The following is a 13784-nucleotide window of genomic DNA, read 5'->3' on the forward strand; positions in this document are numbered from 1 at the left end:
TAGCATCAAATGGCTCAGCCTCTACACAGGTGTCACATGCAAGCACATCAAACACAGGTGTACAGACAGTCCCGACGACAAGATCCGCAAGCACTGGAACAGACGAAAGAAGCTGTGTATTCCTTGGGTATGACTCGCTAAAGGAGAGAGCAGATGCACTTAGGGAATTATGCGGCATCAGCACCAATGTCTTCGCTTTGCTGATGTCTATCCTGTCACCAATAGCCGTAAGGCGAATCGATGTGCCGATTCCTCAGAAACTTGTAATTTTTCTAATGAAGCTTAAGCTTGACATTTCTTTTGGTAGCTTGGGGGTCCTTTTTGGACTTCACCGTACGGCAGTTAGCCGTATATATTATTTTGTTTTAAGTAACCTGCTGGCTGCAATGAAGGAATGGATACCCGAACCATCATTTTCCACAGTGCAAGCAACCATGCCAGCATGTATTAAGCTGCACTATGCACGCTGCCGTTATATAATAGATTGCACTGAAGTAAGAACTGAAGAACCACCTACAGTTGAGCAAAGGAGAGCACTCTTTTCACACTATAAGGGTGGCTACACTTTGAAGTTTTTACTAGGCATTTTGCCAAATGGTGTAGTCACGTTCGTCTCTGAAGCCTACGGTGGTCGCACATCAGACACTCGCATATCATTTGAATCCGGATTCCTTGACAGGATTGAGCCTGGCGACATAGTACTTGCAGATAAGGGCTTTCCGGGCATTAGAGCACCCGTTGCAGGCCAGAAAGGCATTGTTGTTTTCCCCCTATTTCAAAAGGGAATGTGCAGTTCACGCATGAGGAACTGCAGGAAACGTACAACGTCGCCCAAGTCCGCATACACGTGGAAAGGGTGATTCAACGTGTGAAGATGTTCAACATCCTCAACGCAAGAGTAACCATTGAGCTGATTCCTCACATGAGCGATATTATGCGGATGTGTTGTATTCTGGGCAACCTACAGCCACCAATCTTTGGTGCCCAAGAGCCTGACACTGTAGAGGAGTGTTGAGATTCTAGGCCGATTTTAGTTTGGCAGAAATGGACGTCAAGTGTTCAACAGAACATTTACAGGACCTTGAAGTGGGACTGGGAACCATTTTTATTCATTGCAAGTGTATATAACGCATGAATGCATTGCAATAAAACATGTTTTCACTTTCAACCCAGCCTCTTTAATTATGCCTAGGCTGGAAGAACCCCTCTTCACAGAAAAAAAGGCGCTACATTCGGTGGACAGCACGTTACACTTGAACATTTTGTTTTGATAAGTCTGTGAGCCGTTTTAGAAGATACTTGAAATAGTATCTTTCAAGCTTAGGGATGTACTCGGAGAGTAATTTTTCGTCCCTTTCAGCAATTAGGCTGAGACTCTTCTTTTCAGTACACCAACAAATTCAGTAGTTGAATATTTAAAACATACAATATTACCATCAGCTGTGTAAAATACGGGTGGGTTTTCCTTAGAGTCAACTTTCCATTGACATAGTGAATGTACTTTACGTAGCTCACTTCCTGATCAGCATCAATAAGCTCTGAGTCCTTCAGAGAAAAGGAGCATTCGATTTCAACCGCACGAGCTGTGTTGTTGGTTGAAATGATGCCATCAGGGCTGCAGCACAGCCAGTGTTGTTCTGGGTGTATAACTAGACCAACCTGCAGAAGAAACATGAAAGGATGTAAGAAACATATTCGCCTTCTTGAATACAGGGAATTGATACCTCATGAATTGGAACCTGCAGGAGCATTGAGAGCTCCTGTCTTGCCACCCGTCTTCTGTATTCTTTCCTGTAGAATGAGACAAATAAGAAAATACCTTTTGCACACATTCGTATTTGGCACCTTCTTACGTGCACAAGATAACACAATACACACAATTAGCATTTTTTAACGAATGAAGGCACTACGAGACTGCCTGTTTACATCTGCATGTTCTTGTACAAGGTGTGCTGCTACTTGCCGTAGGTGGTGGCAGCTGTTGCAAAGGCTCTCAGTGTCGGCAAGGCTCTCGGTGTCGCCAAGGCTTTCGCTGTCGCCAATGCATCTGCGAGAGCTTCAAACTCTGCCTCTCTCGTCTTTATTCGGTGAACAGCGTAGCTTGTGATTCGAAAAATCCTCTCCTGATGCCACCTAGTATCAAAAATGTGCCATTAGTGTCAGGAAGAAAGCGCAACGACGCATGCAGAGAAAAAACAAACCTTCTTACAGTTCCTTGGCCCCTGGTGATCAGTTCGATTTCGATTATTTCATCTATGCTTTTTTGCCCGAACTTTTCATAAAAAGCTATTTCCCTGACCCGCAGTGCAGACAGCATGTCGCACCTTTTAACTCTGAGGGGCAATGCATTGATGACTTCCATCATGCTATAAATGGCGCGCCCGTTTTCCACAATTGCTCTCACGTGCTCAGAAGCTGCGCGACTGGATACTTCTTCAACCGCACCGGGAGACGCAGCCCCGGATTATTTGAATATATCGCCCTCTATGCCCTGCAGAACGTCTGTGAAGGCGCACCTAATGTCCGGAAATTGGGCGTGAACTTCAGACGCGGACAGTGCCTTAAGCACTGGTTCAGGCAAGGGGGCGACCTGGGCGGACGATTGCAATTATGTTATGGGATGGACCTTGTGATAAATCATTTTTGTTCTTACCTGGAAAAAGTTCTTTAGTCTGCTTTTTCCTGTCCACGGTTGGACGCGACGAAGGTTTCCGCCACGCGCGTAGTCTGTGCAGGACGTGTGCACGGAGTTGTTCACGAACAGAGCTTGCACCCGCCTCGGCATCCCGCTTTGCACGTGCAACTGGCTTCAACAATCCATCTTGGCTTCGCAGACAACTGCGCGAGCGTCGCACACCTCTCATCAACATGCAACGAATAAATATAATGCTGTTTCATGAGTTGTGCATACCGTCGGTCACACGTCGTAATCCGCACTCTTCATTTGCGCGATGCTTTTTTCGAATATGTCGGAGGGCCCTGCTGCGCACGAAATTTTCTCTCTTACGCCGTAAACACGGTTCCCGGCGTAGAGGTTTCTGCCACGCAAAATGCTACACCTCTTAAAATATTCGTCAATGTTTTCAATTCGACGAAATCCGCAAAACAACACACGCTATTCGTTCCGTGCTTCCATGTCGCAAGGCAGCAACAGCAGCCGGCCAGAGGCGCAAACGACGGGAAAACCCTCGGCGTGGCCTAGAGGTGGCGCTAGTTGTTCCAAAATTGTGACGCCTCCTTACCAGCGCCCGAGGCGTATAGCAGGATAGTGGAACGATCTGTAAGTGAGACGCGGGCGGCACAGATACCAATTACGGGGGCTGTTCCGCCATCGGCGACACGGACAACAGGCGTCGTGGCGGGCGTGATTATTTTCTTCAGGCGGTTACGAAGGTCAGCGCTCATTACCGACAAATGCGCCTCAGTGTCTACAAGAGCAGATACAGAAACACCGTTGACTTGCACGTCAAGAAGGTTCAGATGAGTGGGCCACGTCAGTAGAGGATTTCGCGGCGTAGGGAGCAATGCAGCGTCACCTCGAGGCGCTGCATCGTCTAGTTTTCCGGCTGGGAGCGGCGTCCGAAGGGAGTCGGCTAATAGGAGCGCCGGGGCTGGGGAGAGCGAGACTGTCCTCGTTGGGGCGAAGGCGAATGAGAATAGGGGCGGTTTGGCGCAGGAGAGTCAGTGGCGGCATTATCAGAGCGTGCGGCATAGGGACGAGAAGGACCACCTGGTGGGCGAGAGTAGGCAGTATAAGGAGACCGGGTCGGGGAACTCCAGCGACTGTGACAGTGCCGAGAAATGTGCCCGATTCGATGGCAGTGGAAACAAATGGGCTTATCGTCAGCCGTGCGGGATTCAGGTGGGTCGCGGACACGTGGAGGGAAATAAGATGCGGGACGGGGCGGAATCGAAGAAGCCAGGTGGGTATCAGGGCGATGGGCCGAGCAGATGGTGTGAAGACCCATGTTTGCGAACTCCTGTCGGACAACTGCCTGGATCAGGGAAACCATGACTGCGGGTGAATTGGAGGAGCTGGAGTCGAAGGCAGCCGGATAGGCGGCCTCGATCTCCCGCCGGACGATCCTGGTAACATCGGCAGTCTTGTTGGGACGAGGAGCGTCGGCACAGGAAGGCATCGCTGGGGTGTTGGGCAGACGGACAAACTGATGGTCGATACGTCGGCTTTGAGCGATTTCCAGGCGGCGGCACTCTTTTATAGCTGCATCCACCGTCGCCAGGTTGTTGAAAACGAGCAAATGAAGGGACCATCGGCAATGCATTTGAGGATGTGGGAAACTTTGTCCGACTCAGTCACCTGTGCGTCAACTTTGCGGCATAAAGCCAAGACGTCCTGAATGTACGTGACGTAGGGCTCTGTTGACGTCTGCACAAGGCCGGATAACGCCTGCGCGGCAAGTTGGTGACCGTAGGGGTTGCCGAAGATGTCTCGGAGCTTTTGCTTAAGCGAATCCCAACTGGTGGGCTCATCTTCGTGCGTCCGAAACCAAACTCGATGTGTGCCACCGAGGTAAAAGACTACGTTGGCGAGCATGATAGTAGGATCCCACCGGTTATTGCGGCTGACGTGTTCGTATAGGCTGATCCAGTCCTCGACGTCTTCCCCATCTTTGCCAGAGAATACGCCAGGATCACGGGGAGCGGGGAGAGCGATGTAGGTCGTCGAAGTGGCAGCAGGTATCGGAGGCGGCTGAGTCGAGTAGTCGTCGCTGGGAGCCATGAAGAAAGGCTCGACGTACCGTCCACTGCGAAGCTCCCTGACGAAGTACAGGGTACGTCCACCTCTACCAGATATGTTACGTAGGAAGACGCAGACGAAAAGCTATATACAAGTATATTTGCAAGGAAATGCGCCGCACTTGGCCAAGAGGCAACAGCCCGTGCTAGCCTCTAATAGTCGTCGTCTTCACACTGCTCACCTCTTCGTCATCGCAAAAACTGTTCCGTAGCAATATTCTATCATTTTTCTTTGATTTCCTTGATGTCAGTGCGCAAGAATACTCCCATAATTCTCAGCCACTCAATGTACCGTATTTCAGACTTTTAGGTCCCTAGGGCACTTGTGAGTGCACAGCCAAGGATGCTACATAACTGTTTGCAAACATCAGCGAACCTCGCAGTTTCTCCAATCTTTAATACTGCCGCGGCGGTGCTGGCTGCTTGAAGGGCAAAGCTTCCAAATTTCAGATGGTATGACCTCAGTGTTCCAGCCTTGCAAACTTTGGAGTGCCCATCACGATGAAGGCGCAGAATATTGGCAGGCACGCAGTTGGTGGTTTCAAGGGCTAGGCCTGCATGATCAGCCTTCCGATGAGACTTGCTATCCCAGCCTTGTGAGCTATGGAGCAGTGATCGTTGTGGTGGCAAGATAAGTCTGCACTCTATGTGCTGTTCACTTCAAGGTCTAAGGCCTTCAAAATGAATTTTACTGAAGAAATTTATCGTCCCAGCCTTGCAAGCTTTTCAGTTGTCATTGTAGTTGTCCTTCGCATCGATAGGCAGGTCATCGGCTGCTCCGAGGGCTGGGCTGACAGCTTGTGTCATTCACCCCCGGGGGCATCCTGGCTTTGTGAACTTTAGGTCGTTGTGCTGAAGGGCAAAGTCAGAGAGGAGCTGAAGCAAGCAGAAGGTGCTCCCGCCTCCAAAACCTACAGATAACGCCTGCAGCCACAGTACGAGTCCTGGGTGTTGCGGCACTAAATTTGAACCGAGACAGATGCTATGGCTACCTCGATCTTGCTCCTTTAATGGAACTCTAACGTGAGCGATCATGATAGAAACGTGATGCTATCTTCCTCATCTGTTTGCAATAGGTACGAGGGCATTCAAGGCAAGAAAACAGGAACATTAAAGTACCTATTTGTACATATTAAGTACGGGACTAATCACTGTGGACCACGAAGCCCCTGGGTGACAAAAATGAAGGGAATAGCTAGAACATGGAGGGAAGCCACGTAAGAAGGTCGCCCCGTAGATTGTGCTGAAGACATGCCGTCAAGACTTCACTGGTCCAGGGCAACCAGTCAAAACCTAGCCAACACATCGCTACAAGAGTACGGTTTGTAACTTCACCAGGCCACAGAATTCTGACACAAGGCATGTTAGCTCCCGTTTCTGTGGCCAGAACACAAGCTTCTCGATATGGTCCCCCCTTCTTTGACTAAGTGTGGACATTATGTTCGAGATGTCTTGGACCCTTTGGTCAAGCCTGTAGTTGCTGGGGTGAGTGCAATGCTGCTTCCCTCAACGTCTCACCTTGCTGCAATAGTGAAATGTTTTCTTTGGCTGAACAATACCTTATTCATTCGCTTTGTTTTGTGCCACTGCTTTATTTGTTGTAGTCTGCTGTTCACGTCAAAATGCCATCTTACTCTTAGCTTCTAACGTAAATCTTTACGATTTACTTCCTCTTCCAGGGTGCATTAAACTTTTCTTGCATGTATGCAATGGCTTTATTTTCTTTTGGGTACTATGAGGTTTTGGATAACTCACCAATTCAAAATATAAAGAACCTACATAATATCTACTGATTATTGGCAGCCATGTGGAAAGCAGGCAAACCAGTGAATATGTAATGGTTAAAAAATCACTCCACATAGTTAGATGGTCTGTTGCGACTTTTAGGCCTGCCAAACTTATAAGAACACGACAGTGCAAGCCAGAAAGTACTTAAATTTAGAAAAAAATATATAAAAAGTTATTCGGTTATTCATATGTTGACTGTTTAAGTAAAGACTGGCAGATTTTATTCCGTAATGATGCTTTGAACAGCCATGCAGCTAAATATAGTCGCAGTCGCGATCGGTCTGTGCTGCAGACATGCAGAAATGTATTTGAAGTATATTAATTAAATATTCACGCAACATCTGACGAGAACTCAGTTGCCGTATACATGCAGCCGTGCAAGTAGGTCCGCATGATCATGATGATGATCATCATCATCAGCCTAGTTACGCCCACTGCAGGACAAAGGCCTCTCCCATACTTCTCCAACTACCCCGGTCATGTGCTAATTGTGGTCATGTTGTCCCTGCAAACGTCTTAATTTCATCCGCCCACCTAACTTTCTGCCGCCCCCTGCTACGCTTCCCTTCCCTTGGAATCCAGTCCGTAACCCTTAATGACCATTGGTTATCTTCCCTCCTCATTACATGTTCTGCCCATGCCCATTTCTTTTTCTTGATTTCAACTAAGATGTCGTTTACCCGCGTTTGTTGCCTCACCCAATCTGCTCTTTTCTTATCCCTTAACGTTACACCCATCATTCTTCTTTCCATAGCTCGTTGCGTCGTCCTCAATTTCAGCAGAACCCTTTTCGTAAGCCTCCAGGTTTCTGCCCCATATGTGAGTACTGGTAACACACAGCTGTTATACACTTTCCTTTTGAGGGATAGTGGCAATCTGCTGTTCATGATCTGAGAATGCCTGCCAAACGCACCCCACCCCATTCTTATTCTTCTGGTTATTTCAGTCTCATGATCCGGATCCGTGGTCACTACCTGCCCTAAGTAGATGTATTCCCTTACCACTTCCAGTGCTTCGCTACCTATCGTAAACTGCTGTTCTCTTCCGAGACTGTTAAACAATACGTTAGTTTTCTGCAGATTAATTTTCAGACCCACCCTTCTGCTTTGCCTCTCCAGGTCAGTGAGCATGCATTGCAATTGGTCTCCTGAGTTACTAAGCAAGGCAATATCATCAGCGAATCGCAAGTTGCTAAGGTATTCTCCATCAACTTTTATCCCAAATTCTTCCCACTCCAGGCCTCTGAATACCTCCTGTAAACATGCTGTGAATAGCATTGGAGATATCGTATCTCCCTGTCTGACGCCTTTCTTTATAGGGATTTTGTTGCTTTCTTTGTGGAGGACTACGGTGGCTGTGGAGCCGCTATAGATATCTTCCAGTATATTTAAATATGGCTCATCTACACCCTGATTCCGTAATGCCTCCATGACGGCTGAGGTTTCGACTGAATCAAACGCTTTCTCGTAATCAATGAAAGCTATATATAAGGGTTGGTTATATTCTGCACATTTCTCTATCACTTGATTGACAGTGTGAATATGGTCTATTGTTGAGTAGCCTTTACGGAATCCTGCCTGGTCCTTTGGTTGACAGAAGTCTAAGGTGTTCCTGATTCTATTTGCGATTACCTTAGTAAATACTTTGCAGGCAACGGACAGTAAGCTGATCGGTCTATAATTTTTCAAGTCTTTGGCATCCCCTTTCTTATGGATTAGGATTATGTTAGCGTTCTTCCAAGATTACGGTACGCTCGAGGTTATGAGGCATTGCGTATACAGGGTGGCCAGTTTCTCTAGAACAGTCTGACCACCATCCTACAACAAATCTGCTGTTACCTGATCCTCCCCAGCTGCCTTCCCCCTTTGCATAGCTCCTAAGGCTTTCTTTACTTCTTCTGGCGTTACCTGTGGGATTTCGAATTCCTCTAGGCTATTCTCTCTTCCACTATCGTCGTGGGTGCCTCTGGTACTGTATAAATCTCTATAGAACTCCTCAGCCACTTGAACTATCTCATCCATATTAGTAACGATATTGCCGGCTTTGTCTCTTAACGCACACATCTGATTCTTGCCTATTCCTAGTTTCTTCTTCACTGTTTTTAGGCTTCCTCCGTTCCTGAGAGCCTGTTCAATTCTATCCATATTATAGTTTCTGATGTCCGCTGTCTTACGCTTGTTGATTAAATTAGAAAGTTCTGCCAGTTCTATTCTGGCTGTAGGGTTAGAGGCTTTCATACATTGGCGTTTCTTGATCAGATCTTTCGTCTCCTGCGATAGCTTACTGGTTTCCTGTATAACGGCGTTACCAGCGACTTCTATTGCGCACTCCTTAATGATGCCCATGAGATTGTCGTTCATTGATTCAACACTAAGGTCCTCTTCCTGAGTTAAAGCCGAATACCTGTTCTGTAGCTTGATCCGGAATTCCTCTAGTTTCCCTCTTACCGCTAACTCATTGATTGGCTTCTTGTGTACCAGTTTCTTCCGTTCCCTCCTCAAGTCTAGGCTAATTCGAGTTCTTACCATTCTATGGTCACTGCAGCGTACCTTGCCGAGCACGTCTACATCTTGTATGATGCCAGGGTTCGCGCAGAGTATGAAGTCGATTTCATTTCTAGTCTCACCATTCGGGCTCCTCCACGTCCACTTTCGACTAACCCGCTTGCGGAAAAAGGTGTTCATTATCCGCATATTATTCTGTTCTGCAAACTCTACTAATAATTCTCCTCTGCTATTCCTAGAGCCTATGCCATATTCCCCCACTGACTTGTCTCCAGCCTGCTTCTTGCCTACCCTGGCATTGAAGTCGCCCATCAGTATAGTGTATTTTGTTTTGACTTTACCCATCGCCGATTCCACGTCTTCATAAAAGCTTTCGACTTCCTGGTCATCATGACTGCATGTAGGGGCATAGACTTGTACCACCTTCAATTTGTGCCTCTTATTAAGCTTCACAACAAGACCTGCCACCCTCTCGTTAATGCTATAGAATTCCTGTATGTTACCAGCTATTTCCTTATTAATCAGGAATCCGACTCCTAGTTCTCGTCTCTCTGCTAAGCCCCGGTAACACAGCACATGCCCGCTTTTTAGCACTGTATATGCTTCTTTTGTCCTCCTAACCTCACTGAGCCCTATTATATCCCATTTACTACCCTCTAATTCCTCCAATAACACTGCTATACTCGCCTCGCTGGATAGCGTTCTAACGTTAAACGTTGCCAGGTTCAGATTCCAATGGCGGCCTGTCCGGAGCCAGGTATTCTTAGCACCCTCTGCAGCGTCACAGATCTGACCGCCGCCGTGGTCAGTTGCTTCGCGGCTGCTGGGGACTGAGGGCCGGGGTTTGATTGTTGTATTCATATAGGAGGTTGTGGCCAAGTACTGCACCAGGGTGGTCAATCCTGCTCTGGTGAGAGAGTGCGTTACCGGTTCTGGTCACCGGGATCAGGCCGCACTCCAGGCCTGATTGTGCAATTTTCTCAACACACGTTCTTTTTTTTGTATTTTCCGGTGGAGAATTGCGCGGCACCGAGATTTGAATCACGGTCCTTTTGCACTGGAGACGGATACTCTACCGTCCCCGCAGGAGTTAAATTAAAAATTGGATTATGGGGTTTTGCGTGACAAAACCACTTTCTAATTATGCACGCCGGCCGAAGTGGAGGACTCCGAAAATTTCGACCACCTGGGGTTCTTTAACGTGCACCAAATTCTAAGTACACGGGTGTTTTCGCATTTCGCCCCCATCGAAATGCGGCCGCCGTGGCCGGGGTCCGATCCCGCGACCTCGTGCTCAGCAGTCTAGCACCATAACCACTGAGCAACCACGGCGGGTCCCGCAGGAGTTGTACGCCTCATTTAACCTACAGTGGTGCCCTATTTGATCAGTCAAGGTGGGCCAATCTGAGCTCGTTTATACCGCATGGATGGCACTCGGCTAGAGAACCTGGTATTTATGACCTGCACATGTGTGGCCACACATAATTGAGGATATATAATTTTCTTTTTAGGAGGGTTTCCGTACAGTGATAAAATGAAGGAAAAGTCATTAAAAAGAAAGAAAAAAAAGCGGGAAAAAAAAGAACATAACTTGTGATTTGAACTCGTGATCCTTCAATGTTGCCCGGAAAGGTAGCTGAGTCGGTTGGTTCGTCAAGCCAGCGGTTGCTTTCAAGCGCCGTAGCTCCTGCTCCGAGCCTCATACTTATGTGGAAAGGGGCTGGTGTTGTCCGCGACAGTCGATTGTCGTGTGCGTATCATGGCCACATGCGTGGCCATGATACGCACACGACAAACTGCCTTACAATATTTAGATCAATGAGTGCCAAATGATTAGGCCATAAAAATCGCTCAGTGGCCAGCTTTATTTGAAATCGATTTTACCCAAACTACGCACAAATGAAAAATCATCACATATCTGTCTCAATACGACAAACATAAATGAGGGGGGAAATGGCAAGACGAGGAAGAGAACAAAGCCAGAAAGCGATTGGGCTTGGTTCGAAACATGACAGCCGCTTCAAAGCATGGCCAGAAGGTTGGCCTAGGATGCTAGACAATAGATGTTTGTTGGGAAGAGTTCAAGGGCATTGTGATCAGCTACACGGTTTATCCATAGTACTATCTGCAATGCGTGTCAACAATTGGCCTCCTGAAAGTTGTTTCCTACATAAGCTGGTTGTGTATGTTTCAGCTTAAGAACGGAAGTTATAGTTACCTGCTTCTGTGCCTGACTGGAGAGATGAGCACGCGTATAAAATCAGGACGTGACAATAGTCTACTGAGTAGGCGTATGTTAGCAGGCTAGGATTTTCTTTGTCTTCAGTTATATTTCAGATCATTTTACCTGTTGCACAATCTAGACCAATGAAGGGCCCAAGCACAAGAGGGAAGATGAAAAAGTGAATGCATACATGACTTCCTTTAATGGCAAAATGAATGTTTTCTGCTTCAATGTCATACTACATACCTGCCAACTTATACAATTTCATCAAAGAATGCCAGATTTCTATAGGTTGCTTATAATTCTTCTATTGACACAAATAATTATAATGTGGGCATTTCTTAGGCACTTCATCATCTGCACATGATCATCATCACATCGTGTTCTTAGTCTTCATCTCTTGTGGGGACCCATCTTAAGATTGAGCTGTGCCTTCAGTGTGATCGGTCCACCACGTCTTCGGGGCGTATTAAAGGTCATGCTAAATGCTACGTCACAATAACATTTTTTCATTTGCATCCTAGTAAAGGCAAAAACTGATCTTAATGGAATGCAAATATTATCAATCTGTAATTTTCAGAGCCAGACTACAAAGATCCACTCGGTGATTCAGACTTACTGGCATCAATGCTACAAGTAAAACGGCAGCTAATAATTTGGCTGATGTTACATGAATATTTCGCAAATAAATATCACAAACATTTGTTTTTCTATGACGCAGATTGTGTTTGGTGCGAATATAGAGCAACGTGCCTTTTCATAGCGCCTCTACAGAATGTAAGGTTCCCAGAAGTGTTGCATAATTCAGTTTTCTAAAATCACCTTCACCACAATATAGTCTTGTTATACAGTGAAGCATACGCACTGCGCAGCGGCGAGGCATATTATAAAAGTGGAAAGGGGTCACTGTCACGGGACATATAATGTGTTCCTTAATGATACATGTTTGCACCCGCCCTCTCCTGTCAGTACACCTATTAATTGTACTAGCAGGCCATCCGAGCTACTTTGGACATGGCTGTGGCAATGTGAGCTTTTATTTCAACGACCTTGCAAAAGGATATAGCTAATATTCTAGAAATAATAAACACTTAAAGAAACATGAACACTATAAACTTTGGCCTCATGAACAAAATGTTACTTTCTTACAGCTAGGGCTGCACTTTTCACCCCAGAACATGGACCTTAAAGCTCCACAGGAATAGATTTGAATGGCTGCCAGTACAGTTATTACATGTGTCTAGGACAGGGGAGAGTAGGTGCGCACATGTGTAATTAAGAAACACACGTGTCCTGTGACAACGGCTGTATTATGAAAAAAACTGACTTTGGGAAACCGAATTATGCATCATTTCTAGACCCTGGCCCAAAGCCAACCAAATTTCTTGCGCAAAAAACAATTCTCAGGATTTATCACTATATTTCTGTCTGCAACGGTAGTACTTTTCGCATTGAAGTTGAAGAGTCTGTAATACAAATGGTTTGTTTGTGTGTAAATTATCTATCAGGGTATCTTAAGCGCCAAGTAGAACACAAAAGCAAGACGACATATAACACCGAAAAGCTGAAATTTGGCCTAGAGTGCACAAGATAGCACGAATTTTAGTTCTTGTGTAAATGTATTTTGACCATGAGTTGAAAAACCCTGTTCACTTAATGTTGAAGATAAAACCTATAGGGAAAAGTACACAATTTTTTAAGGAATGAAAATGCACAGAGTAGGCTCGTCACAAAATATAAGCTTTGTCTTTAGTGAGGGTTTCTCACAAGAGTTTAAATGTGGTTTGTACTGAGAGCTAATTTTGACTGCTGATAATCCAAAAATTCTATCACATTAAAGCCATCTAATGTGGATCTAGCTTCTTTGCTTCTTCCTCCAAGGTTGGCGTCAGCATCTAACCAAGTAGACGTAGCAGGATACAGCTGTACAATGGACAGGGAAAACGTGAACATTTACAGGACAAAGGACACCTGCCAGATAGACTTAGCGGAAGGGCTCTGCACTTGCGTGATGGGTGTATTTAATAGCCCATGCAATTCAGAGATGCTCAAACAGTAAACATGTTTAATACCTCGTAGCGGCATGACTGTCACCTCTAACGCAGGCGAAAAAGATGAGCTCATATGCAGGTAGCGCGAGAATAGAACACGCTAGCGCACTTGACCAAAGCGGCCGCGGTGTCAGCCGGCCCCGAGATCCCGTGGTACCATGGCTGGCTGGCTTAAACAAACAGTGGCTACGGCGGCTACCTCTTCGCTCCACCTCCTTCAAATTGATGACACGGATGACCGAGCCCAGCCTTCCTAGAACTTGGTGACCAGGACGACCGAGCCCTGCCATGGCAGCATCAGCGCACCGACTTTACTAAGGCGCGTAGTGACGTGGTCTCACACGGTTCGGCAGACGTCCTGCGATTGTAGGGTGCCCGGGAATTCTACACTGACATGCGGGACATCTGGTTCATCCAGCTAAATGGCCATTTTCTTCTCAAAAAGGTTCCAGGCTCCGG

The 13784-nt window shown here is 46.6% G+C and overlaps 1 protein-coding gene across 1 annotated transcript in view; it reads right to left on the reverse strand.

Annotated features, from left to right (window-relative positions):
• Positions 1-812: 812 nt before the first annotated feature.
• The window catches only part of LOC142590601 (N-fatty-acyl-amino acid synthase/hydrolase PM20D1-like), a 141278-nt gene continuing 128306 nt past the window's right edge, over positions 813-13784 (reverse strand). Inside the window, exons 11-12 of the mRNA XM_075702915.1 lie at positions 1725-1791; positions 813-1659 (exon numbers count right to left, since the gene is read on the reverse strand). Of these exons, the coding sequence (XP_075559030.1) occupies positions 1650-1659; positions 1725-1791 (77 nt within the window). The 3' untranslated portion in view covers positions 813-1649. The remainder of the gene's footprint in view (positions 1660-1724; positions 1792-13784) is intronic.

Source organism: Dermacentor variabilis, chromosome 8 (genome assembly GCF_050947875.1).
Source record: "Dermacentor variabilis isolate Ectoservices chromosome 8, ASM5094787v1, whole genome shotgun sequence".
Lineage (NCBI taxonomy): Eukaryota > Metazoa > Arthropoda > Arachnida > Ixodida > Ixodidae > Dermacentor > Dermacentor variabilis.